Below are 25,290 nucleotides of genomic sequence, written 5' to 3'. Positions count from 1 at the left end.
CTCACACCTGTTAGAATGGCTATTACCAAAATGACAAAAGATAACAATTGTTGGAAAGGATATGGAGAAAAGAAGACTCTTGTGCACTAGTGGTGGGAATGTACGTAAATTGGTGCAGCCAGTATGGAAAACATGGAGGGTCCTCAAAAAATTAAACATAGAACTACCATATGACCCAGAAATTCCACTTCTGAGTATTTATCTGAAGAAAACATAAACACTAATTTGAAAAGTTGTATGCACCCCATGTTCTTTGCAGCATTATTTAGAATAGCCAAGATATGGAAAGAACTTAAGTGTCTATCAATGCATAAATGGATAAAGAAATTACAGTGTAGCCTAGCCACTGCGGCTCAGTGGTTGAGCATCGACCTATGAACCAGGATATTATGGTTCGATTCCCGGTCAGGGCACATGCCCTGGTGGCAGGCTTGATCCCCAGTTGGGGACGTTCAGGAGGTAGCCGATCAATGATTCTCTCTCATCATTGATGTTTCTATTTCTCTCTCCGTCCCTTCCTCTCTGAAATAAAAAAATATATACTTTTTTTAAAAATAAGTTACAATGTATATAGTATTCCTTTTTATATGCAAGTCAACATATATTAAAACACAATCGAATTATCCTATATAATAAAGAGGTAATATGAAAATTGACTCTCATGCCCTCACGTCACAAGATGGCCACCCCCATGTCGTCACAAGATTGCCACCCCACGTCATCACAAGATGGCTGCCCCCACGTCATCTCAAGATGGCCGCCCCCATGTCATCACAAGATGGCCACCACCACATCATCACAAGATGGTCACCACAAGATGGCCACCCCCACATCGTCACAAGATGGCCGGCAGGGGAGGGCAGTTGGGGGTGACCAGGCCTGCAGGGGAGGGCAGTTGGGGACGACCAGGCCTGCAGGGGAGGGCAGTTGGGGGTGATCGGGCCAGCAGAGGAGCAGTTAGGTGTCAATCAGGCTGGCAGAGGAGCAGTTAGGGGGCTATCAGGCTGGCAGGCAGAGTTGTTAGGGGCAATCAGGCAGCTAGGCAGGTGAGTGGTTAGGAGCCAGCAGTCCCAGATTGTGAGATCGGGCCTAAACTTGCAGTCAGACATCCCCCGAGGGGTCCCACATTGGAGAGGGTGCAGGCTTGGCTGAGGTACACCAACCCCCAGTGAATTTCGTGCACCAGGCCTCTAGTATATATATAATGAAATATTGTTCAGCCATAAAAAATAATGAAATCTTTTAATTTGAAATAACATAGATGGACCTTGAAAGATAAATATGATCTCTAATATGTGGAATCTAAACACACACACACACACACACACACACACACACACACACACACACAACCACAGAGAACAAGTTGGTGGTTACCAGAGGGTGATGGAGGTAAATAGAAAAAGTAATCAAAATAAATAATAAAATAAGATGAGATAAGCTTTCTGAGCCAGGCAAAGGGAAGGGAAACAAAGAAGAAAAATGTTGAAGGTATATATATTTTGTGTGATTTCCTGCCTTCATTGACTTTTTCAATTATATGACTAGATATCCATTCTAGATAAGACAATTTCTCCTGTACCTACCTCAAAAAGATATGGAGAGAATTAAATGGTAAAGCCAGAGCTAATGCTGGGCACATAGTAAGTCCTGTTTAGAACATATTAACAGTGACACAGGCAATAGCAGCTCCAAGAAAGTGACCTCAGTCAGCACACAATACATGTTCTTAAAATTAGTAGATATAATAGCAGTTTAATTATGTCACTAACTAGGACATCCATTGATTCATTTTTTAAAAAGAGTGTCAATACATTGAAAGATAAAGAAAGATTGAGTGCATTAGTTTGCTAGGGCTGCCAATCAAGTGCCATAAATTGAGTGGCTTAAACAACAGAAATTGATTGCCTCATGATTCTGGAGGCTGGAAGTCCCAGATCAAGGTGTCAGCAATATTGGTTCTGTAAGGGCTGTGAGGGAAGAATGTGTTCCAGGCATCTCTCCTGCATCTCCACATCATCTTTTCTCTGTGTCCAAATGTCCTGTTTTTATGAGGTCAACAGTCATATTGAAGTAGAGCCCACTCTACGGGCCTTAACTTGATTACCTCTATAAAGACCCTAACTCCAAAGTCACATTATGAAACAGTAGGGGATAGGACACCAACATATGGACTTTTGGAGAACACAATTCAACCCGTAACACTGAGGAATGAGTTGGAGAGGGCTTAAGGGGACGTACAACTAAATTCAATGTGGGATCCTGGATTGGATCCTGAAACAGATATTGGTGCAATAACTGGAAAAAATCTGAGTAAGATCTGTAAGTTAGTTAATGATATTATACTAAGGTTAATTTTTTAGTTTTAAAATCATTGTACCATGGTAATGTAAGGTGTTAGCATTGGGGGAAGCTGGGCAAGGAATGTGTGGGAGCTCTCTGTGCTATCTATACAATTGCTCTGTAAGACTAATTTTCAAAATAAACATTTTAAAATACCTATTTGAATGATTTATATGAAGCAGCTGAAAAATGAGAAGGCTATCATATACATATAACATCAAAACGTGGGGAAATGAGTTAGTTGCATCTCACTCCCTGAAAGCAAGTCACTTGGTTATCTAGCTGAGTTGAAAATGAAACTGCTATCTAGTTAAGGACAACAGGTAAAAACAGCTTTTTGTCAAAGCAGATAGTTCACATGATAGTAGGCCAGGCAAACCTCATAAATCTAATGCCAAGTCTTCCATTGGCCTCTTCCACTAATAAAAACCTATCCATCTAGCTCTGTGTTTGCTTCTCAAGTAAAAAGTTCAGATTGTGGTTAACAAAATGGACCACTTCCTATATTGGAGTGATGTTTTTATAGAGAGAATAAAGACATCATCTTATTAACCTTCGAATTATACACAAGAGGCATACGAGATATATGTATTTATTTTCTTGACATGCAATTCTTATAAAGGAAATCTGACTTTTTACGTACTTACTGGAAACCAGATCACATTTGCTTTGTTTTATGTTTCTTCTCTCTCCCCTTCGCCTTCTCTGATAAGAATATTAAGCCATGTAAAAATACTTGTGGATATTGACAGACCCCATTATGTTTCACTGTCAAGAGAATAAGGTAAATTTTGTAGACATCCACAGATTTCAGTAACAAATCTTTTATTTAAACCATATTGATGGAAATTTGTTCCAGGTAAACTAACTTTTTATTGCTGGGCCTAATATCAAGATTTTGTACATTGTTCTAATATAAACCATCCCAGGTTGGACAACTTAGCAGACCACTTTTGACTGGATTTCTCCTAACAATGTTGCTTTTCTATGTCATGGTTTGACTATCCCTATTTTGATTTCTACTGACTTTAAATATTTTGCCTGAAAGACTGAAGATTCTGTGAAAAGATAGCTAACAAGTTATTATGGAAGTACCAGATTTTATATACATTTCTAAGGGAACAGCAGTCATGAGGACTCGTTCCATGCCTCTCCTAGGAAGTCCCTGATCCTTCAGGGCCTTCATTAATGGTAAAAATTAATCATCTACACTCACTGTCACTAAGTAATGATAGCAATAACAACATCCTTATCTTTGTACAGCTTAAGTGCTACTTATCAGAAAGTTATTGTTATTTAAACACTTATTATTAGTATACTAGAGGCCCAGTGCACGAAATTCGTACATGGGGGGGGGCGGGGTGTCCCTCAGCCCAGCCTGCACCCTCTCCAACTGGGACCCCTAGAAGGATGTCCTACTGCCAGTTTACAGGGATCAGGCCTAAACCGGCAGTCGGACATCCCTCTCACAATCTGGGACTGCTGGCTCCAGCCGCTCACCTGCCTGCCTGCCAGCCTGCTCACCCCCAAATGCCCCCCTGCCAAATTGATCGCCCTCAACTGCCTCCCCTGCTGACCTGCTCACCCCTACCTTCCCTCCCCAATGGCCTGCTCACCCCCAACTGCCCCCCTGCTGGCCTGCTCACTCCAAATTGCCCCCCCCCCACTGTCCTGATCACCTCCAACTGACCCCCACTGATGGCCTGCTCACCCCCAACTGGCCCCCCTGCTGGTCTGCTTACCCCCAACGGCCCCTGCCATGCCATCCTGGCCTGATCACCCCCCAGCGACCCAAGGTCAAAGCCCCTCCTTTTTTTCTTTTTTTTTTTTCAGCACCTCCTTGAGTGGAGGCCAGAGCTGGCTGGAAGCAAGTATCTAGGATTTATTTATCTTCTATAGTTGAAACTTTGTAGCCTTGAGCGGAGGCCAGGGCCGGCCAGGAAGCTTGGCTTCCTCCATTGCCAGGGGCAACCCAAGCCTCCTGCTTGCTCCAGCTCCGTGGCCAGCCTGCCATCTTGGTTGGGTTAATTTGCATACTCACTCCTGATTGGCTGGTGGGTGTGGCTTGGCATAGTGGAGTGATGGTTAATTTGCATGTTTCTCTTTTATTAGTATAGATGTGAAAATATATCTTCCCACCAAATTTTATCCATACAAATGGTAAAAATTTTATAACTCTTTGGGGAAAAGGAAAAATACACGTTTAAAGCAGAGCATTCAACATTAAATCTAATTTTCAGCAAAAATTAATATGGTCAAGCCCGTGTAGTCATTCATGTTTATCTTGATGTGTTTACACTTCTAGGATGCAGGTCTAGGCTTGCTGGTGGCATTGCTCCTGAATTCACCAAGTGCAGAGAGTAGCAAATCCTATGGCCAGTGCTTGATCTGAGTGTATGAACAAAGTCACTCTGAGAATCATTAACCTCTATTTCAAGCCAAAACATGTAGACTTTTGTCCATTATGGCCAATTCCCAGAAGAGATTTAGAATTAGGTGAGAGAGTTAGAAGAGAATCTCTCCAAATGTTAATGGGGAGTGTAGCACTGTATCAGTTATTGTAATATTACCCCACAATACGTATGTACATTGAATAAGATAGCTGCATAAAAAAAGCTTTGAGATGTAATGTGATTTTGCAAGCCAACCTTTGCCTTCCTTGTCTCTGTACATCTTACTGCATTACTTCTCTATGTCAGATGTGCACCTATTATCTACCTAATACTTATCTATACTAATGAAAGGGTAATATGCTAATTAGACCCGGAGACCTTCGGGACAAAGCCATGGTGGTGGAGCTGAGGCAGAGGTGGTTAAGGGCGATCAGGCCAGGAGGGGAGGGCAGTTGGGGGTGATCAGGCCAGCAGGGGGGCAGTTGGGGATGAGCAAGCCAGCGGGGGTGGGGTAGTTGGGGGCGAGCAGGCTGGCATGCAGAGTGGTTAGGGGTGACCAGGCAGGCAGGCAGGTGAGCGGTTAAGAACCAGCGGTCCCAGATTGTGAGAGGGATGTCTAACTGCCGGTTTAGGCCCCATCCCCCAAGAGGTCCCAGATTGGAGAGGGTGCAGGCTGGGCTGAGGGACACCCCCCCACACCATGCATGAATTTCGTGCACTGGGCCACTAGTTTTTAATATTTATTTAATTAATAGTGACACAGGTAATTACCATCCTCATTTAGTGGCTCCCTGACTTCCTTCTATAAAGCTAAAAATAAATGGAGGGTATTATGTGGAGATATTTACATCTGTTTCTAATAAAGCCTAAAACACATACCAATTGCTCTGTGTGCATAACAGTAGAGGCTCTTCTCTCATGCTGTCACTGTTAAAGCCATTTACAAAGGAAGACTCTGGAAAGTGAAGCACTGTGATACTTTCTGTTCCAAAAATATTACTTGGTGTTCTTTGTGTCGATGCTAATGGTCTGACATGTCTGAAACATTGTTCATTCCTTAGATATGAATGTGCATAACTGAATAACAAGAGAACAATGCTAAGAAATAGAAAGGAGAAAAATCAAAGTAACTGGCATAATAAAAGTCCCTAAATAGGGAATAAGAAAAAAATAAAATCATATAAACCCATATAATGTTCTCAAACATAAAATTAAATCAATCAGACTTAAAATAGGAGGCAGTAAAGTAGGCTATACAAAAGTCCTCTTCTGCCCAGCTGGTGTGGCTCAGTGGTTGAGAATCAACCTGTGAACCAGGAGGTCAAGGTTCTACTCTGGATCAGGGCACATGCTCAGGTTGCAGGCTTGGTCCCCAGTAGGGGGTGTGCAGGAGGCAGCCGATCAATGATTCTCTCTCATTATTCATGTTTCTGTCCCTTTCTTTCTCTCTGAAATCAATAAAAAAACAACAACATTTTTTAAAAAGTCCTCTTCTGTAAGATCCATGGAGTTTCTCACTAAACAAAGTCCACGAAGCCAGTTGCACTACCCACCCTTTGGTGCTTCATCAGGCAGAGTCCTAGAGGCAGTAGAACACTCTGTCCTTCCTTTCTCAGAGCTTTCAAGCTGAGGAGAAGGAGCTCCCCCTCATCCTCCCACAGGAATGAATTGAGTGCAGGTTACTCTGAGAGCTCTAGGATCAAGTCTCCACAACCTTCACACCTCTGCTCTATCGGTGCACAGTATCCAGTGATTACTCTGAGGAAACAATTAACTTCAGTAATCCTGCCAATATTGTTAAATCATCAATATTCACTACTTTTAATCATTTAGAAGAGACTTTTTTCCTTGGAGCCTATTAACAATAGGAGAATTATTTCAGGCTATCCGAATATGAGATTGCCTCATACATGATGTATGTTAATACTAGTATATGCAGCCTTCTGTCTATGAAAGGGAAGCAGAACCTCAGGGTCTGAATGACTATTGTACATTGTTTAAGAACATAAATCTACCTAATTTAATCTTCTGAAGTAACCTGTACGTAATAATAGTTACCATCTATTGACTGCTTTCTATGTGCCAAGCAATGTGCCAAGTGCTTTACAGGGAATAGCAAATTGTACAAGATCCTAAAAGATGGGGATTATTATTTTGAATTTACAGAAGCTCAGAAGAGTTAAGTAACTTGCCCTGTGGTCTTTGAATCCGTAAAGACCAGATTGAACCTAGGTCTGCATGACCCCAGGGACCATATACTTCCCACTATTTTACGTTGCTTACCAAGTCTAATTTATGCAAATGACTCTGGTAACAGAAAGAGATACTCATTGAAACACTATGTGCTTACTATGTGTCCTTGAACTAAATAATTAATTTGTTCCTCTGTTTTCTAGTCTTTTAAATGAGGATAATAAAAAATTCTAACCTCATAGGGCTGTTGTGAGAACTAAATAGCTAATACATAGAAAGTACTTAGAATAGTACATAGAACATAATAAGTGAATTGGTTTGAGTTCTAAGAACTGGGAATACATCAGTGAACAAAAGAGGTAAAATGTCCTTGCCTTCATAAAGCTTCATTCTAAAGAAAAGGAAAGAGCAAATAAACAAACCAACAAACAAATATATATCAGGATGCAATATCGTAGTATGTCAGGATGTAACAAGTATCATGAAGAAAAACAAAGCAAAACAGGAAGGCAAGAATGCTATGTTGGGGCACTATTTTAAGTAAGGCAATCATAGAAGACCTCATTAAGGTAACACTTGAACAAAGACTTAAAAGGGATGCAGTCATGCGCCATGAAGATATTTAATTTTTTAGGAACCATTCTAAGCAGAGGGAAAAGGAAGCGCAAAGATCCAGTTTGCCCAGACTTTCAAGGAACAACAAAGCTCTAAGGAACTGAAGTGGAGTGATCAAGGGGGGCAGGGAGAGGGGAGTCATGGTGGATGGAGAAAGGGGCTGATTGTACAGTGTTTTATAGGTCATTGTAAGGACTTTGGTTTTTACTCTGAAACTATTGGATAGTTTTTAGCAAAGTGCAACATGATTGCCCTTGTGTTTTAAAAATTATCCTTCTGGCAGCTTTGTCAAGAATAGACCTTAGGAAGGGTAGCAAAGCAGAGTTAGTTGGATGCAGTAATTCAGGAGAGACATGTTGGCAATAATCAAAGAATAGCAATGGAGATGGTGAGTGGTCAGACTCTGGGTATACTTTGAAGGTAGAATCAATAAGATTTCTGGAAAGATTAGATGAGGAATGTGAGAGAAAGAGATGAGTCCAGGACTGGCCTGAGCAGCTGAAGAGAGAGAAACCATTAACTCAGACTCAGGGAGAAGCAGTGTTTAGAAATCTTTTGTGCATCCTGTTGTACTCTTCCAGCCTCACCTCTTTTTCCACGTGTTGTGCAATGATCAACTCTGTGCAGGCATCAACTAGCTTCTCTCAGGAGCAACATAACATCACCTTGCCTCTCTCACTCCCTGCCTACTACATGGGATACCTACAGAACCCAGCTCTCCACACTCATGTGCAACTAGAAGCATGTGGTACAACCTTGACCAATGGTAGAAAAAAACCGATGGATAAACACTTTCCTCTTCCTTCTTCTTCACTCCAGTACAGAATCGTGAGGCTTCTCAGAAGATACCACAGGATCAACCCATCAGTTGCCCATGGCATATGTCAACTGAACAACGCATACTTCTACTGGTTTTTCCTTCTGGTCTATTTTGTTTACCCTGAGCCCCTTATTCAATTCCCTGAACTCATATTCTTAAGTAAACTACCTTTGTCCAAAGCTCTGCTTTCAATGGAACTGTGGGCACCAAAAGTGGCTCTAGAAAGCAAACCCTCAGTCTGGGATTTTGGAAGCTGAGCCTACAAACTGATCACAAGACAATAAGGACCCCCTGATGGTTTTAAGTGTTTGGTGTTTGAAAATTGAAAGTGGTGGTTATCCCTAACATACTAGTACAATAGCATGACAATTACTCAATTGTAGCAGATTGGAATTAGGTGCAGACAGAAGATGATTCATTGGATTATATTGAGCATTATGAAAGCAATGATAATTATAAGGGCTGCTGACTTCTGTTAACTGCTTTGGCGATCTTAACAAAGGAAAATGACAGTCTCCGTTTAGCCAACAATCAAATCATGGCACACTGTGAAAGCAGGATAGCCACTGAGAAGCCTGTGCTAAAAATCAGCCCCAATATATGATCATAAGTGTGGCAGATCTGCAAAGGAGTATTAATGCACAGCCTTGAAACGTCACCCACTGTCAAAGCCACGGCCCTACTATGAAAGTGATAGGACCTTGAAATCTAGAATGTGGACATTTGTGTGGACATGGCTTATAATTTTAAACCCTCAGGTTTTAGTCACCCAATGTGCCAACAGTCCCCTTAGTCTTTGTTGTTGTTGTTGTTGTTCCCTTAGTCCCGACAAAGGAAAGCAGCCTCTCCTAATCTGGAAATGCTGCAAAGTATATATCTGAGGAAAGTGCCTCCTAAATGACCTTATTTTTCTCAATATCCACCCCATCACTGACTTGAGCCTATGCAGGGTCAGATCTCAGCACAGCCCATGTTGAGGATTGCAATCCCTGCTCTAGAAAGAACTAGCCCAGGGTTCCTTAACCTAGACCAGGGTTCCTCAGTCTCAGCACCAGTGATAGTTTGGGCTGAATAATTCTTTGTTGTGAAGGGTTGTCCTGTGTATTATACCAGTAGTTTGTTCAGCAGCATTCCTATCATCTACATGCTTGTAGAACCCTCCCACTAATGAGAATCAAAAATGTCTCCAGACATTACCAAGTGTCCCCTGAGGATCAAAATCACCCCAAGTTGAGAATCACTGAATGAGACTAACTCAAAAAGAATTACAGAACTGGCTAATATGTACCAAGAGGAATCATGGGACTGTATGAGAGTGACTATTTAGAATGTTAAACCAGAGGAATCAGGTTATAAGGCTGGACAGGGGTGAACTTATGACATGGGCCATTTACCTGTGATTTTAGATTTAATGTTTTGGTAAGAACATCTGGGGTCAGTCCTAATACACAGCTTTGGTATCTCCTTAAGCTTGTATATGATGAAAGTCTGTGCTAAATGAGATATGAGATGTTAGAACAATTCTGAATGAACACTGAAAAAGAAATTAAAATATTCAGGGAAGCCAGAATGTTAGAATGTTGAGTTTATTATGTGAGACTAAAGAGCCACCATTAGAATGTTTCCCCAAATAAACCACTGCACATAGCCTTTGTTTCAGGCTCTACTTTTTGGGGAATCCAGGAGGGGAGGGGAAAGTGGAGAATTTAATTTTTGGACATATAAGTTTGAGATGCTCAACAGATATCCAAATGGAAATGTTGGGGAGGCAATAGATACACAATCTGGAGTTCAGGGAAGAAGTCCAGGCTTCTAAAATGCAATTCACTTTCCAACTTTGAAAAGGGATGTAAACATAAAGGTTTGCTAGTAAAAAGGCGGGGGAGGGGAGCAATAGCACATGCAATTGTCACATAAAGAGTTTCCACAGTAAGTGTTTTGGAACCAAGCAGGAAGGACCTCAGGGGTATTTGTAAAGATAGGACTAGACACAGACTCTGCTCTTAAAAGGGAAGCTATTCAATGAAATTAAAAAGCATTCCAAGTAGCACTGACTAGAGCATATTGATATCAGTGGCAAACATGTCTCTAGTTCTGCCAATTTTTCCACCAAATTATATCTTTAGATAAACACTGAAAGACATTGCACAGCACATTTGTCTCTTTCTCAGTGAATAGATCCCTGACAGAGTGAGTTATTACCTCTTTTGCATTCCCATGGAACTTACCTACCTCTTTTGTTGGGTTTACCACACTATACTGCAATTTATCTACCTATTTACTTCTGTCTCCCAAATGAGTGTGCCCTCTTTTTAGTGGGATCTCTGTCTTTGTATCTCCAGCACCTACACAGTGCCTGGCATAGAGGTGGCACTGTTTGTCAAATAAATGAATCCATGCATGAATGGATCCCTGCAAAACCCTTGCAAAGCACTGCTTTTGCACTGGAGCAAAGAAATCACTCCTTTGAATTCCCAACATCTCACTTTGGTCACTTACTTTGTTTTATTCTGTAATAGAGGCCCGGTGCACGAAATTCATGCATGGGTGGGGGTGGTCCTCAGCCCCGCCTGCACCCTCTCACAATCCTGGACCCCTCAGGGGATGTCCCACTGCCGGTTTAGGCCTGATCATCCCTGCAGGAGCGGGCCTAAACTGGCAGTTGGACATCCCTCTTGCAATCCGAGACCGCTGGCTCCTAACCACTCTGCCTGCCTGATCGCCCCTAACCACTCTGCCTGCCTGCCTGCCTGCCTGATCACCCCTAAGTGCTCACCTGCCTGCCTGATAGCCTCTAACCACCTCTGCCTCAGCCCTTGCCAGCGAGGCTTCCACCGGAAGATGGTTCAGCTGTCCAGTCTAATTAGTATATTACGTTTTTATTATTATAGATGTATTTGGGGTAGATTCATGTCTGAATCATCTTCCTCCGCTCTGGCCACCCTTCCTCCATCCAAGGGCCTGGCATAAAACAGTTGCCAAGAATATGGAGTAAATGAATCATTTGCTTTGCAACCAACATTTGTATCATCTATACTTCTCAAACTTTACTCTGCATAGGCGTCATCTCGTTAACACTTACTCGGAGCTCTTCTTTTTTAAAAAATTGTATTTTTATTAATTTCAGAGAGGAAGGGAGAGGGAGAGATAGAAACATCAATGATGAGAGAATCGTTGATGGGCTGCCTCCTGCACGCCCCCTACTGGGAATCGAGCCCACAATCCGGGCATGTGATCTGACCGGAATCGAACCTCGACCTTCTAGTTCATAGGTCGCATGGCTTCTTAAGCAAACTGTTAAGTAAATAACTCCTCCATTGAGTGTAAATCACCAGCGCCAAATCCTCAGGTACCCAGGCAGCCTCTGAGCGACAGAGGCCGCGCCACGGCCTACCGTCCACACGCCCCTTCCGCGAGGCCTTGCCCCGCCTCTCCACGCCCACCGCCGCCCCTTTCCTTCTCCGCCGGGTCCACTTCCGGCGTCGTTTATCACGTGCCCGGATGTGGGAAGTGGTGGCCGCACCGCTTCCCGTTCACAGCTCAATTGAGGGGCGCGTCTTAGGAGCGGCGGCCGCTCTCGCCCCGTCGCGTTTCTGTTTGGGAGGACCCGCCTGGGCACCGCCGGGTCGGCCCGGCCTCGCGGTAAGCCTCGGGCCGCGCTGCCCAGTAGTCCCGGCGGACGGACGAGCGGCCCGCGGGCGCCAGGGTCTGGGGCTGCTCCTCAGTCCCCTGCTGGCTCGGCGCCCGGGTCGGTACCTCTCCCTCCTCTCTGGCCGCCCTTCCTCTCCCCGCCTCTGGGTCAGGCGCAGGGTCCATTCGGAGCCTCCCCAGCTCCTCGCTGCCCTGGGGGCTGGGAGAGCCATCCCCACACATCCCCCTGTGGATCCGCCCATGGGAACCAGGTGTCATTTGGGCGAACGAGCCTGATCATTTGCTCTTTGGCTTGGACCAGGGCAGGAGGGCGTGACAGTACCTTCCCCTTCTTTGTCCAAATACACATTTTCTTCTAAATCTCTTAAGTACATTTCCCTGTGTCCGTGCACGGTTTTCTCCGCTGGATGACAATGCTCCACGGGCTGAGATGTCTTGATGGCATATGGGGCCCAACCCACCCGGACGCTCACATTGACAAGCTGTTTGACAGGCAATGTCTTGATCAAATTGAATTTAAGGAAACAAGAACCAACACAGAGTGTATGGCTGCCTCTGGAACGCGGTCAAACGTAGATTCTTAAATCTGGAAAATAATTTCAGAGGACCTGTAGCGATATATCCACTGTCTTTACAGAGAAGTACTTTGTAAAGACTGTAGAGTTAATCGCTTGACCCTTAGGGTGTAAATGCCCTGGAGGCACTGGTGGTGGTCTCTTCATGAACTAGTCTGTCGTGTTCATCGCTGTAACCTAGAACAGTGCCTTGCGCACGTAGTATGACATCAGTATTTGCTGAATGAATGAGGGTCACATAGTGCCTTTCATTATGCCTAACTCCTTTATGAGGTATGGCCAGTCCTGGTCTTCTACCACGAACCATATATCCAGTCGTTGCTTTTAACCAGAGAGGCACTGTGTTGTAAACATTGGTCACTAATAGTCATTCATTTGGCCGGTTTTTAGCACTTAGGTTACCGCAGGAGGTGTTTGTTGAATACCTGCTAAGAAAGAACAGAACTATGCCAAAGCGTGTCTCTCTCTCTCCCCCTCCCTCCCCTTCTCCCCCTTCTCTCTCTGTGTCTCTTAAGAGTTTGTGAGATGCACAAGCTTACACCCTCATGCAGCAGTTTGCAGCAAGTGCTTGACTGCTTAGTAAGTACAGTAAGTGCCATAGCAATTGAGAGGAGAGATCAATTTGGAATAAGATCTTTATTTAATCAACTTCATGTAAACAGTGAAATATAATTAGGGTTTGGATAGATGATATTCCCCACATGGAAAAGCATCTAAGCAAAGATTTAAAGACTAGAATGAACAACAGGGCTTGGAGTGGAAGGTTTGTTTTGGGGAACACTAACAAGGGTTGAGCAAGAGCATGTTTTAATGAAAGCTGTGTTTTAACATTCCTACTTTGTTGAGTGTTTTGGGGTTGTGGAAGCTTGCAAAGAGATAACCAGATATTGTACTGTTAAATAAATATAATTGATGTGAACCTGGATTAGTGCGTGGACAGTGGGAACAAAATGGAAGGATATTATGTGTCGATGAGAGGAAATAAACAGAATGTGGTAGCAGATTTCATGTTGACAAGGGAGGAGGAGAATCAAATATGGCAGATTTTGAACCTGGACATTTGTTTACAGATGTGAGAGTTGGGAAGGTGGAACTAAGTTTAGGGAAGTTATCATTGTCATGTCATTTGGTTTTCATTTTGGTTAATTTGTTAGGTGACTACTATGTCCTTACAAAGATGAGTAAGACATGGTCCTTGTCTACAAGGAGCTACTTTTAATGGGGGGAGAGAATACAACTAGCTAGAAAATATAGTTTTAAGTACTATGTTAGCAGAGTATAGAGGAAGTGTTAGAGAAGTGGAAAGGGAATTATTTGTTGTGTATGTGGGACTGCTTCACAGATTTTGAGGGATGAATTGGACTTGCCCAGAGAGAAAAGAATTCCAGAAAAATGAAATTGCATTAATAAAACCTAGAGATGGAAAAAAAGTAAACTGGCCAGTATCCTATGTGGCTTGGGAATGGGGTGGAATAGAACTTTTAACACAGGTGTAGGCCCTATAACATATTAAGGAATTGGTAACAAGGGCATTTTGTAATAAGTGGAACGGAGGTTAAGATGGGTGAAGATGTAGAAAGGTGGAAAAGAAAGCAATTTGTGAAAACTGTACTTCATGGCTTCTTTATTCTCTGCAGAGTAGATGAAGTCATTTGCAGAGAGAGAGGAGGCTGGTACTGGAGTTGGGGGTTGGAAGAAAGAAATAAGGATTTGCAACAACACTGATGGGGAGTAGAAAGAGGAATCATTGAAGGAATGTCAAAGAATTGCTAAGCAACATTGAAAGTCTAGCTTTGCCTGGATTTAGATATTTATAATGAATACAGTGAACAAGGACGTGTGGCCTTTTTAAGTGGTATATGGTAGCACACGAGAAGTGTGGAAATGTATACTGTTTATGGAGATTTATAAACAGGGTGAACCCGTCTACAGACAGAGTAAGATCCTTGAAGGGGTAGTGTGAGTGTAGAGAAATGGACACTGTTCCCAGGCTAGGTTTGAAAAGAAGCTTGGGAGAGGTCAGAGAGACAAAAGAGGAAAGAGATGGAGGTCCGAAGACTAGAGGCTGAGATGAGGTGAGAGAGGAAATATCTGATTTCTGTAAGAAAAGCAATTTTTTGAGTTGGAGCAAAGATAAAATTTTCACAGTAAAATAAAGGATACCTTGTTTACAAGAGTTTTCTTGTGTTATAAAAATTCATTCTATGTCATTTACTTAAAACATACTTTCTTCATTTGCCATAGAAATGGTATTAGAAGTGGAAGTTAATTTCTAAAGCAAGCTCACATATATGAAATACTACATTTGCATTGGAAAGTAGTACTATATATTCACACACACACTGTATATATGTATATATATGTATAAAGATACATTTCAAAAATAAGATTAAAAATATTTTTTTAATATTTAACTTAATATGATATATTTTTTTAATATATTTTATTGATTTTTTACAGAGAGGAAGGGAGAGGGATGGAGAGCCAGAAACATCAATGAGAGAGAAACATCGATCAGCTGCCTCTTGCACACTCCCCACTGGGGATGTGCCCGCAACCAAGGTACATGTCCTTGACCGGAATCGAACCGGGGACCCTATCCACTGAGCCAAACCGGTTAGGGCAACCTGATATTTTTTAAAAGATGTTGAATAACATGAGTAAAAGGAGATAAATGAAAACCTTTTTTTTTTTTTTAAATCCTTACCCGAGGATATTTTTTTCATAAATATCTGGAGAGTGGATGGGGGTGGGGAGAGAAACATGGATCAGTTACCTCACACACACACTCCTGTGGGGTTGAGGAACGTGCAACCAAGGTATGTTCCCTTGACTGGGAATCAAACCGTGACCCTTCACTGCACGGGATGGTGCTCTAACCACGGAGCAGTGGCCAGGGCAGACACCTATTTTTTATAACAGTTTTATTGAGATAGAATTTATATACCATAAAATTCACCCTTTTCAAGTGTATAATTCAGTGTTTTTTAGTATATTCACACGATTATACAACTGTGACTACTATAATTCAAGGACATTTTCATCACACAAAAAAGAAACCCCATACCCATTAGCAGTCACCCCCTCATTTCTCTTTCACCCCAACTCCTAGCAACCACACATCATTCTGTCTCTATGAATTTGTCTACTCTGGACATTTTATATAAGTGGAATCATAAAATATGTGGTTCTTGGTATCTTGCTTCTTTCACTTAGCATGTTTCCATGATTTATCAATATTTTAGCATCTATCAGTACTTTTTTTCCTTTTTATGGCTGAATAATATTCCACTCTATGGATTACATGTCATTTTGTTATATCAGTTCATCAGTTGATTGATATTAGAGTTGTTTCCACTTTTTGGCTATTGTGAATAATGCTGCTATGACCATTCATGTACAAGTTTTTGTGTGGATATAAATGTTCACTTCTCTTGAGTGTATACCCAGGAGTGGAATTGCTGGATCATACGTTAACTCCATATTTAACTTTTTGAGGAATCGCCAAACTGTTTTCCAAAGTGGCTGCACCATTTTATAATAGCCAGTATGAGAGTTCCTTGTTTTCCACATCTTTACCAACACTTGTCTTTTCACTTTTACCCACCCTAGTGGGTATAAACTGGTAGGTACCTCATTGTGGTTTTGTTTTACATTTTTCTAATGTTAATGATGTGGAGCATCTTTTCATGTGCTTAAAATCCTTTGCTTGCCCGGCCGGTGTTGCCCAGTGGTTGAATGTCGACCCAGGCACCCAAGAGGTCTCTAGTTCATTCCGGGTCAGGGCACATGCCTGGGTTCCAGGCTCAATCCCTGGGAGGGGGCATGTAGGAGGCACTGATCTAGGTCTCGTTGATGTTTCTATCTCCCTCTTCCTTCTTTTCTCTGAAATCAATAAAAATATATTTTTTTAAATCCTTTGCTCAGTTCTTAATTGGGCTATTGGTCTTTTACTGTTGAGTTGTAATTGAGTGATAAGAGGTCTTTATATAAGAAATTTAAAGAGTGAGCATGAGTTTTTTAATTTTTTTCTTAACTTTTTATTTTATACTAGTGACCCAGTGCATGAAATTCATGCACATTAAAAAGGGATTAATTAGAGGAAATAATTTAATATTGCTATTTGCCCTTTGTCTATAATAGAAGTGTCAGAGATAAAAAAAAAAATTAGTAAAATGTATATGAAAACCTTCCTCCTGTCAGAGTCTGGGGCTCACCACGGGACCCAGAGTCTAATCCCCGCCCACCCACCTGCACCTCAAAATCGCATGAGACACAGACCCGGCCGCCCCCTGCCCCTCGCCCCCCATCGGGATAGATACAGACCCGGCCAGTCCCACCCTTGTCAAGTCCTGCCGGGCAGGGGCCGTAGCCTCAGGTCCCCTGACCCGGCGCCAGGATGGGGATCGTGCCCTGAGGTCCCCAGCCCAGACCGGGGCAGGGGGCATGCCTTGAGGTCCTCTATCAAGCCCCGCCAGGTGAGGGACATGGCCTGAGATCCCCTGTCAAGCCCCACTGGGTGAGGGGCATGGCCTGAGTTCCCCCATCAAGCCCCACCAGGCGGGGTGGTGCAGCCTCAGGTCCCCCGACCCAGCACTGGGAGGGGGGCACAGCCTCAGGTCTCCTGTCAAGCCCCACTGGCAGGGGGGTGCAGCCTCAGGTCCCCTGTCCAGAGACGCTGGGCGGGGGTCGCGGCCTGAGTTCCCCCGACGCAGCACTGGGAGTGCACCTTGAGTTCCCCTGTCAAGCCCCACTGAGTGGGGAGCATGGCCCGAGGTCTTCTGTCAAGCTCCGCCAGGCAGGGGGGCACAGCCTCAGATCCCCTGGCCCGGTGATGGGGCAGGGGGTGTGACCTGAGGTTCCCCAGCCTGGTGCCGGGGTGGAGGGCTCGGCCTGAAGTCCCCTGTCAAGCCCTACCTAATGGGGGGCGCGGCCTGAGGTCTCCCGGCCTGGCGCTGGGGTAGGGGGAGCAGCCTGAGGTCCCCCCAGCACCAGGATGGGAAGCGCACCTCGAGGTCCCCCATCAAGCCCCACCGGGTGGGGAGCATGGCCTCAGGTCCCCTGGCCTGGCACCGGGGCAGGGGTTGTGGCCTGAGGTCCCCCAGCCTGGCGCCGGGGCAGGAGGGGAGGCCTGAGGTCCCCTATCAAGCCCCGCCAGGTGGGGGGCGTGGCCTGAGGTCCCCCAGCCTGATGCCAAGGCGGGGGTGTGGTCTGAAGTCCCCCGGCCTGGTGCTGGGGTGGGGGATGCGGCCTGAGATCCCCTTTCAAGCCCAGCCAGGCAGAGGGGCGCAGCCTCAGGTCCCCTGGCCTGGTACTGGGGCTGGGGGTGTGGCCTGAGGTACCCAGTCAAGCCCTGCTGGGTGGGGGGTGCCGTCTGAGGTCTCCCGGCCTGGTGCTGGGAGAGGGGGGGAGCAGTCTGAGGTCCCCTAGCCCAGCACCAGGATGGGAAACGCACCTTGAGGTCCCCCGTCAAGCTCCGCCAGGTGGGGGGCATGGCCTCAGGACCCCTGGCCTGGCACTGGGGCGGGGGGTGCAGCCTGAGGTCCCCCAGCCTGACACCAGGGCAGGGGGCGCGGCCTGAGGTCCACTGTCAAGCCCTGCCGGGTGGGGGTGCAGCCTGAGGTCCCCTGTCAAACACCACGGGGGTGGGGAGGGCGTAGCCTCAGGTCCCTGCTGATTGCTCGTTAAGGCTCTTTATGGGAACTTGGCCTCAGCTGTGGGTGCAGCCATCTTTGTGATGGAGTGATGGTCAATTAGCATATTCCCTCTTTATTATATAGGATTATAATATTTGGTGAGCACTTCCAAAAACTAGAGTTTGATAACACTGGTTCTCTAATTTCTTTTTCAGCATTTTATTTTTATGATGTAGGTATATTAATGTATTAAATCATTCTTCCTATGCTTATTAGCCATAAATAAGATCATTTTTATCATAAATGGAACAATGTATAATAGAATGATTTTGAGAATGAGCTTAATATATATATTCCCATTTTTTTCAGCTGAGTAAAGATGACAGCAATCAAGCATGCATTACAAAGAGACATTTTTACACCAAATGATGAACGCCTGCTGAGTATTGTCAATGTCTGCAAAGCAGGAAAAAAGAAAAAGAACTGTTTTTTGTGTGCCACAGGTGGGTATTTAGTAAGAAAAAGTTCTTGTTTGGCATTCTTTTATTTTCTAGAGGATTTTTTCTCCTTTTTAAAATATTCTCATTATTTCTCTAGCTGAAAAACTGTTGGGCCAGCAAATTCATTCTTAAAAAATTTTTTTAATTGGGTATTGAATAGATACAAAAGGATTTCTATTTTATATATATAAAATGAAGACTAACCATACCGTGATACTTGGGTTTTTACAGACTTAATACTTTCAATCTGGTGGTTGTGAAATAGTATTTCATTGTGGTTTTAAATTGGATCGCCTTAATTAATAATGAGATTGAGCCTCTTTTCACAAATGTATTATCTATTTAGTTTCCTTGTCTAAGAAATGTGCCTGTTGGCCCTGGCCAGGTAGCTCAGTTAGAGTGTTGTCTGGATAAGCCAAGTTGAGGGTTCGATTCCCAGTCATGGTACATAGGAATCAACCAATAAATGCATAAATAAGTGGAAAAACAAATCGATGTCTCTTTTCTCTCTCTCTCTCTCTCTCTCTCTCTCTCTCTCTCTCTCTGACTCTATCTCTAAAAATCAATTAAAAAAAAGAAATTTGCCTATTAAGACCTTTTTCTCATTTTTCTGTTGTGTTGCTTGTCCTTTTGCTGTTTTAAGGTCTTTATATAATCTGGATACTAATCCTTTGTTGTATATATGCATCCCAGTTTGTGGCTTACGTTTTCACTTTTTATAATATCTTTTAAATTTTTTTTTTTTTTAGAGATGAATTGTCTTTTATAGAATTCAGACACTTTCTACATTGCCTAATTTTTTTAAATGATTATTATGATACATATTTACAAAATTTACACAGCTTGTCATACCAAAAACAAACTGGTACATCATACACATAGAACAGCTTGTTCAAATTGTAAAAAAGACAACCCCTAAGAGGACAAAGTTACATTATACATAGTCTGTACTGAAGTCGCAGGCATCATCTTCCTCTTCAGACAGCCTATCCAAGACATAAGACTGTGCAGACTGTTCATCTGCCAGGTCTCTTTAGCAGGGGACATGTTTGCGCTACTTCCATAATGAAATTTATTATTTTAATGAAATCAAATTAATCAATCAATCTGATTTCCCCTTTTGGTGTTTCACTTTCCTGGAGTAATGAAAGTTTTCACCTATATTATCTTCTAAAAGTTTTATAATTTTGCCTTTTACATAATAGTCTTTAATTTGTTGTGTTCATGTTTGTAGTGATGAGTATGAATGTATCTGTTTCTGGGTTCTTATATTTGGTTTTTATTTTATTTTGTTTGGTACTTTATTCTTTCACGTAAATTTTAGAATCAACTTGTCAAGTTCCAGATTTTGTTGGTATTTTTATTGGAATTGTTTTGAATCTGTAGTTCACTTAAGAGAGATCTTGCATTTTTAAATTGAGTCTTGTCCAGGAACATCGTATAGTTCTCCATTTATCTGGGTCTTTTTGTAATGCCTTTCAATAAGGTTTATGGTAGTAAAGGCTTTATTCCTAGATTTTTGATCCTATTATAGCATTAATATACTTTTTAAGACTTTATTTTTTAGAGCACTTTAAGTTTACAACAAAATCGAGAGGGAGATAGAAATTTTCCATATACCCCTTCCTTGCCCCCACACATACATAGCTCTCCCTTTATTAATACCACTCACAATAGTGGTATATTTGCTACAAAAAATGAACCTACACTGATACATCACAATCACCCAAAGTCCATAGTTTACCTTAGGATTCCCTCTTGGTATTGTACTTTTCTGTGGTTATGGACAAATGTATAATGATTTATATCCATCATTAAAGTATCATACAGAGTATTTTCCCTGCCCTAAAAATCTCCTCTGCATTCTGTCTGTTCATCTCTCCCTCACTCCTGGCAACCACTGATCTTTTTACTCTCCATATTGTCGCCTTTTCCAGAATGTCATGTAGTTGGAATCACACAATATGTAGCCTTCTCAGATTGGTTTCTTTCACTTAATAATATGCATTTAGAGTTCCCCCATGTCCTTTCCTGGCTTGATGGTTTATTTCTTTTTAGTTCTGAATAACATTCCATTGTCTGGATATACCACAGTTTATCCACTCACCTACTGAAGGACATCTTGGTTGCTTTCAAGTTTTGCAGTTATGAATAAAGCAGCTGTAAACATCAGTGTGTAGGTTTTTGTGCAGACACTTGTTTTCAGCTCCTTTGGGTGGATGACAAAGAGCACAATGGCTGGGTTGTATGGTAGGAGTATGTTTAGTTTTGTAAGAAACCGAGAAACTGTTTTCCAGAGTGACTGTACTATTTGCATTCCCACCAGCAATGTATGGGAATTCCTGTTGCTTCACATCCTCACCAGCATTTTGTATTGTTAGTGTTTCAGATTTTGGCCACATTAATAGGTGTGTAGTGTTAGCTTATTGCTGTTTTAATTTGTGGAGCATGTTTTCATATGCTTCTTTGTGATCTGTGTCTCCTCCTGGTGAGGTGTCAAGGTTTTTGGCCCATTTTATAATCAGCTTTTTTTCTTGTTGAGTTTTAAGAGCTTCATTTCTCAAGTAATCTGCCTCTGGCCCTCTAGTATGATTTAGAATTTTTCATTAGTATTCTGAGTATTCTTCAGTCATAGCATTTGTTATGAAATATTGCTCCTTTTTTAGTATAGTGTATAGGCATCTGACAGCTATATTTGTAATGAGTGAATGAATGAATGACAAATGAGTAAGTGAATAATATTTCTAATGTAAGTGTGTGTTTCATTCAACAGTGACAACTGAACGCCCTGTGCAGGTGAAGGTGGTCAAAGTCAAGAAATCTGATAAAGGAGATTTCTACAAAAGGCAAATTGCTTGGGCCCTTCGAGACCTGGCTGTGGTAGATGCCAAAGATGCTATTAAAGTATGGGTTTTTTTAGGTGCTTTCTTTTTTTTTTTTTTTTTTTTACCTGTGTTCAAAAAGTGTCTTTCATTTTATGGCATAGTATTATGTTTTTTAAAATGGTCTAATCTTGCTGTTTTGTGATCTACTAGTCCATCAGCTAAATAAGAATTATTCTAAACTGTATCTTTCAACTTTCCATTCTCCCATTCCCCACTCTTAAGCTACTGAAAATAAGTACATATGTATGTTTGTTTCATTGTTTTTGCTTTTTTTTGAGCTACAGTTATGTTTGTGTACAAGACATAAACTAGAGCAAAATAACTTGGAATCTGTACATTTCTGTATATAAGTCAGGTATACTTAGTATAAAATCCATAAATTAGTACAGATTTAAAACAGTGTATTGTTGTTTTTTTTAAAAATCATTGTTCCAGGAAAACTTAGTTCAAAAAGACATGTAATACAAGCAAAGTACGTCTTTCTTGGTCCTCACGAATTAATATGGAATCACCAACTGAAGCACCTTTTGAGGCCATCGTCTGATGTTTATGGCTCAATTAAAGGAAATGATAGTGAGTTACACACCTTATTTTAAGGAATTTAAAGACTAAGATATAAGAATATAAATATTACACCTTTCATTTAAGTCATATTTAAACTCCCAAGAAAGTTGAAAAAGATGATAATCATGTTAAAGGGCCACCTTTATTACTGACAATTCATGGATTTCCACAGCAATACCTTATTCAAAGAAATCAAGTAGAACTCCTCTGATTAACTTAGATGCTTCCCACTCCTCATCTTCCTCTGCCACCCAAAGGCAACTCCAGAGCTCCAGAGAATGCTTGGTACCACATCCCCTTGCACTCTTGATGGGGCTAACAGCAAGGCTTGCATTAATGTCATTACAGGCGCCCTTTGATTTAACTCTTTAAGTCTCATACATTTATTAAAAAGATACAAAGAAGTAAAAACTACCTTTGTAGAGTAATCTGATAACATAAAATTCTTGTTTTACTCTTACCCTGGTACCAACCTGTGAGGAACTGAAAACTGGACAAAATGACAGGCAGTTGAGTCAGGTGAAAAATAATTTTTTAATGAAGCTAAAACAACTTTAGGAGAGCCCTGCATATCTGTAGAATTCAGATTTCTTTCAAATACAGAGAATGCCTTTTCTTAAGAACAAACTGGGCCTTTGCTTTAATTCCTAAGGAGCACCCCATTTTTAGGAAACTGTAGAAACGGGGTTTTGCGGGTGCTTTGAGTGTATGTGTATGTTTGGAAAGAAAATCAAAATGGGATTTAAAAAATACTTTAATAAATTATTTAATAAATAATTTCTGTTACTCTGGGGAGGGATCAAGAGTAGAGACTCTTTTGGTAGGTTTCTGTTTAAGAGAAAATACTTTAAGGGCTTTTTAGAAACATACCTTTATTGAAAAGCCTTTTTTCCTTCAATAGATTTCCACTTCATAACCCCATTGACTTGCATAATTTGCTAACTTGGCTGAATGCTTATTGGAATGCTTTCTCACAGATGACGCCTCATTGCTGACTTGCTTAATGGATTTTTTTATTTTACGTAGGCACCTTGATGTGTATATGCTATATATGGATATAAAACATAAAATTTTTATACATAGCCTAACATTAGGCATTTAGTATCACACATTGATTTGTGTGAGTGTTGCCACTGGAGCACTCAGCTTGTTTTATGGCATTATGGGAAATATTCCCAGAGAAGAGACCATTTCCCATCAAGTTTCATATTCGTTGCCAATACTCTTAGATTTTTTTTGTAAGTAATAATGCAACTACCTATTCATTGTAAATGTAGGTTTTTAATCTTTTGACATTCAATTCTGTTTATTGAGATATAAATAAAATTAGTAGTATAAAATTACTACTATAATATGATTGTACCACGCACAGTCAAATCCTGATTCCTAAATTATCCCAAGTCTTCACAATATAAGTCTGATATAACTTCCCTTGCCTTTAAGATCTTTATTTACATTTTGTTTCCCCTAAATAACACTTTAAATTAATTGAATATATTATTAGCCTTCTGTAAACTATTGAGAACATTTGAACCTATTTTTTTTTAATTCTTTGGATATGAAGAAAAGTATATGTCCATATGTTTTCATTTTTATATTGTAGTAAAGTAGTTTTATATTCAAGGGAGAATTAGCCTGGCATGAAATTATTGCTGTAATGTGGCTCAAGAGACATGTAGAAATCATAGTGCAATTTCTTCACATCAGATGAGCTTCTTTTTGACTTTTGAGACACCTTTAATCATTCTCTATTTTCAGAATTAAAAACAGGGGCAGTCTCTGCTTTTTACCTGACCTGTTCTAGAGAAAACCACACGAGGATATAGATTGTATTTTTTCTTATCCTATATAATAAAGAGGTAATGTGCAAATTGACCATCACTCCAATATACAAGATGGCTGCCACAAGATGGCCAGCAGGGGAGGGTAGTTGTGGGCAATCAGGCAAGCAGGGGAGAGCAGTTTGGAGGGACCAGGCCTGAAAGGGAGGGCAGTTGGGGGGCACCAGGCCTGCAGGGGAGGGCAGTTTGGAGGGACTAGGCCTGAAAGGGAGGGCAGTTGGGGGGCACCAGGCCTGCAGGGGAGGGCAGTTGGGAGTGACCAGGCCTGCAGGGGAGGGCAGTTGGGAACAACCAGGCCAGCAGGGGAGGACAGTTAGGGATGAGCAGGCCTGGAGGGGAGGGCAATTGGGGGGGACCAGGCCTGCAGGGGAGGGCATTTGGGAGTGACCAGGCCTGCAGGGGAGGACAGTTAGGGATGACCAGGCCTGGAGGGGAGGGCATTTGGGGGCGACCAGGCCGGCAAGGGAGGGCAGGTAGGGGTGACCGGGCCAGCAGGGGAAGGCAGTTAGGGGGCAACCAGGCCGGCAGGGGAGGACAGTTAGGGGCAACCAGGCCAGCAGGGGAGGGCAGTTAGGGGTAATTGGGCTGGCAGGGGAGCAGTTAGGCATCAATCAGGCTGGCAGGGGAGTGGTTAGGGGGTGATCAGGCTGGCAGGCAGAAGCAGTTAGGGGCAATCAGGCAGGCAGGCAGGCAAGCAGTTGGGAGCCAGTAGTCCTGGATTGTGAGAGGGATGTCCCAGATTGGAGAGGGTGCAGGCTGGGCTGAGGGACACCCCCTCCCCCCATGCACGAATTTCATGCACCGGGCCTCTAGTATGTTATAATTAGAGATATATTCTTTATCAAGGAATTAGTATCAAATCATAGTTATGAATAAAGTACATTATCAAAGAAGAGGTAAAACTCTAAAACCTCATAGGCCAGTGGTTGGCAAACTCATTAGTCAACAGAGCGGCAAACCACAGCTCACGAGCTGCATGTGGCTCGCGAGCCATGTTTTGTCGACCACTGCCATAGGCAATTTAAAAAGAAAAATTAGGTCTGCATCAAAGCTAGAAACAATTATAATTTTGCAGATTAGGAAGCTGAGACACAAAGCCATTAAATAAACATCCTATACTTTTACTCATAGACTTCAGGAAGATAGGAAGAAAATTACCAAAACACTATGTTGTTTTTAATCTAGCTTCTTTTCAGAAGTAAACAATGTTTTTGCTCTAAATTGAATTCTCTGAGCCATTCTCTACAAGTCACTTAGCGATTTTTAATGGTGAT

The 25,290-nt window shown here is 42.3% G+C and overlaps 1 protein-coding gene across 11 annotated transcripts in view; it reads left to right on the top strand.

Annotated features, from left to right (window-relative positions):
- Positions 1 to 11,842: 11,842 nt before the first annotated feature.
- EXOC1 (exocyst complex component 1) overlaps positions 11,843 to 25,290 on the top strand; it is a 55,589-nt gene continuing 42,141 nt past the window's right edge. For all 11 annotated transcript variants that reach the window (XM_080640108.1, XM_080640114.1, XM_080640116.1 and 8 more), the window contains exons 1-3: positions 11,843 to 12,006; positions 18,596 to 18,729; positions 21,500 to 21,630. In XM_080640108.1, coding sequence (XP_080496234.1) covers positions 18,606 to 18,729; positions 21,500 to 21,630 — 255 coding nt within the window. In that variant the 5' untranslated portion in view covers positions 11,843 to 12,006; positions 18,596 to 18,605. The remainder of the gene's footprint in view (positions 12,007 to 18,595; positions 18,730 to 21,499; positions 21,631 to 25,290) is intronic.

This window comes from Plecotus auritus, assembly GCF_963455305.1.
Source record: "Plecotus auritus genome assembly, chromosome: 1".
Lineage (NCBI taxonomy): Eukaryota > Metazoa > Chordata > Mammalia > Chiroptera > Vespertilionidae > Plecotus > Plecotus auritus.
The sequence above is the reverse complement of the archived record's forward strand: the minus strand, read 5'-3'. Positions and strand labels throughout refer to the sequence as shown.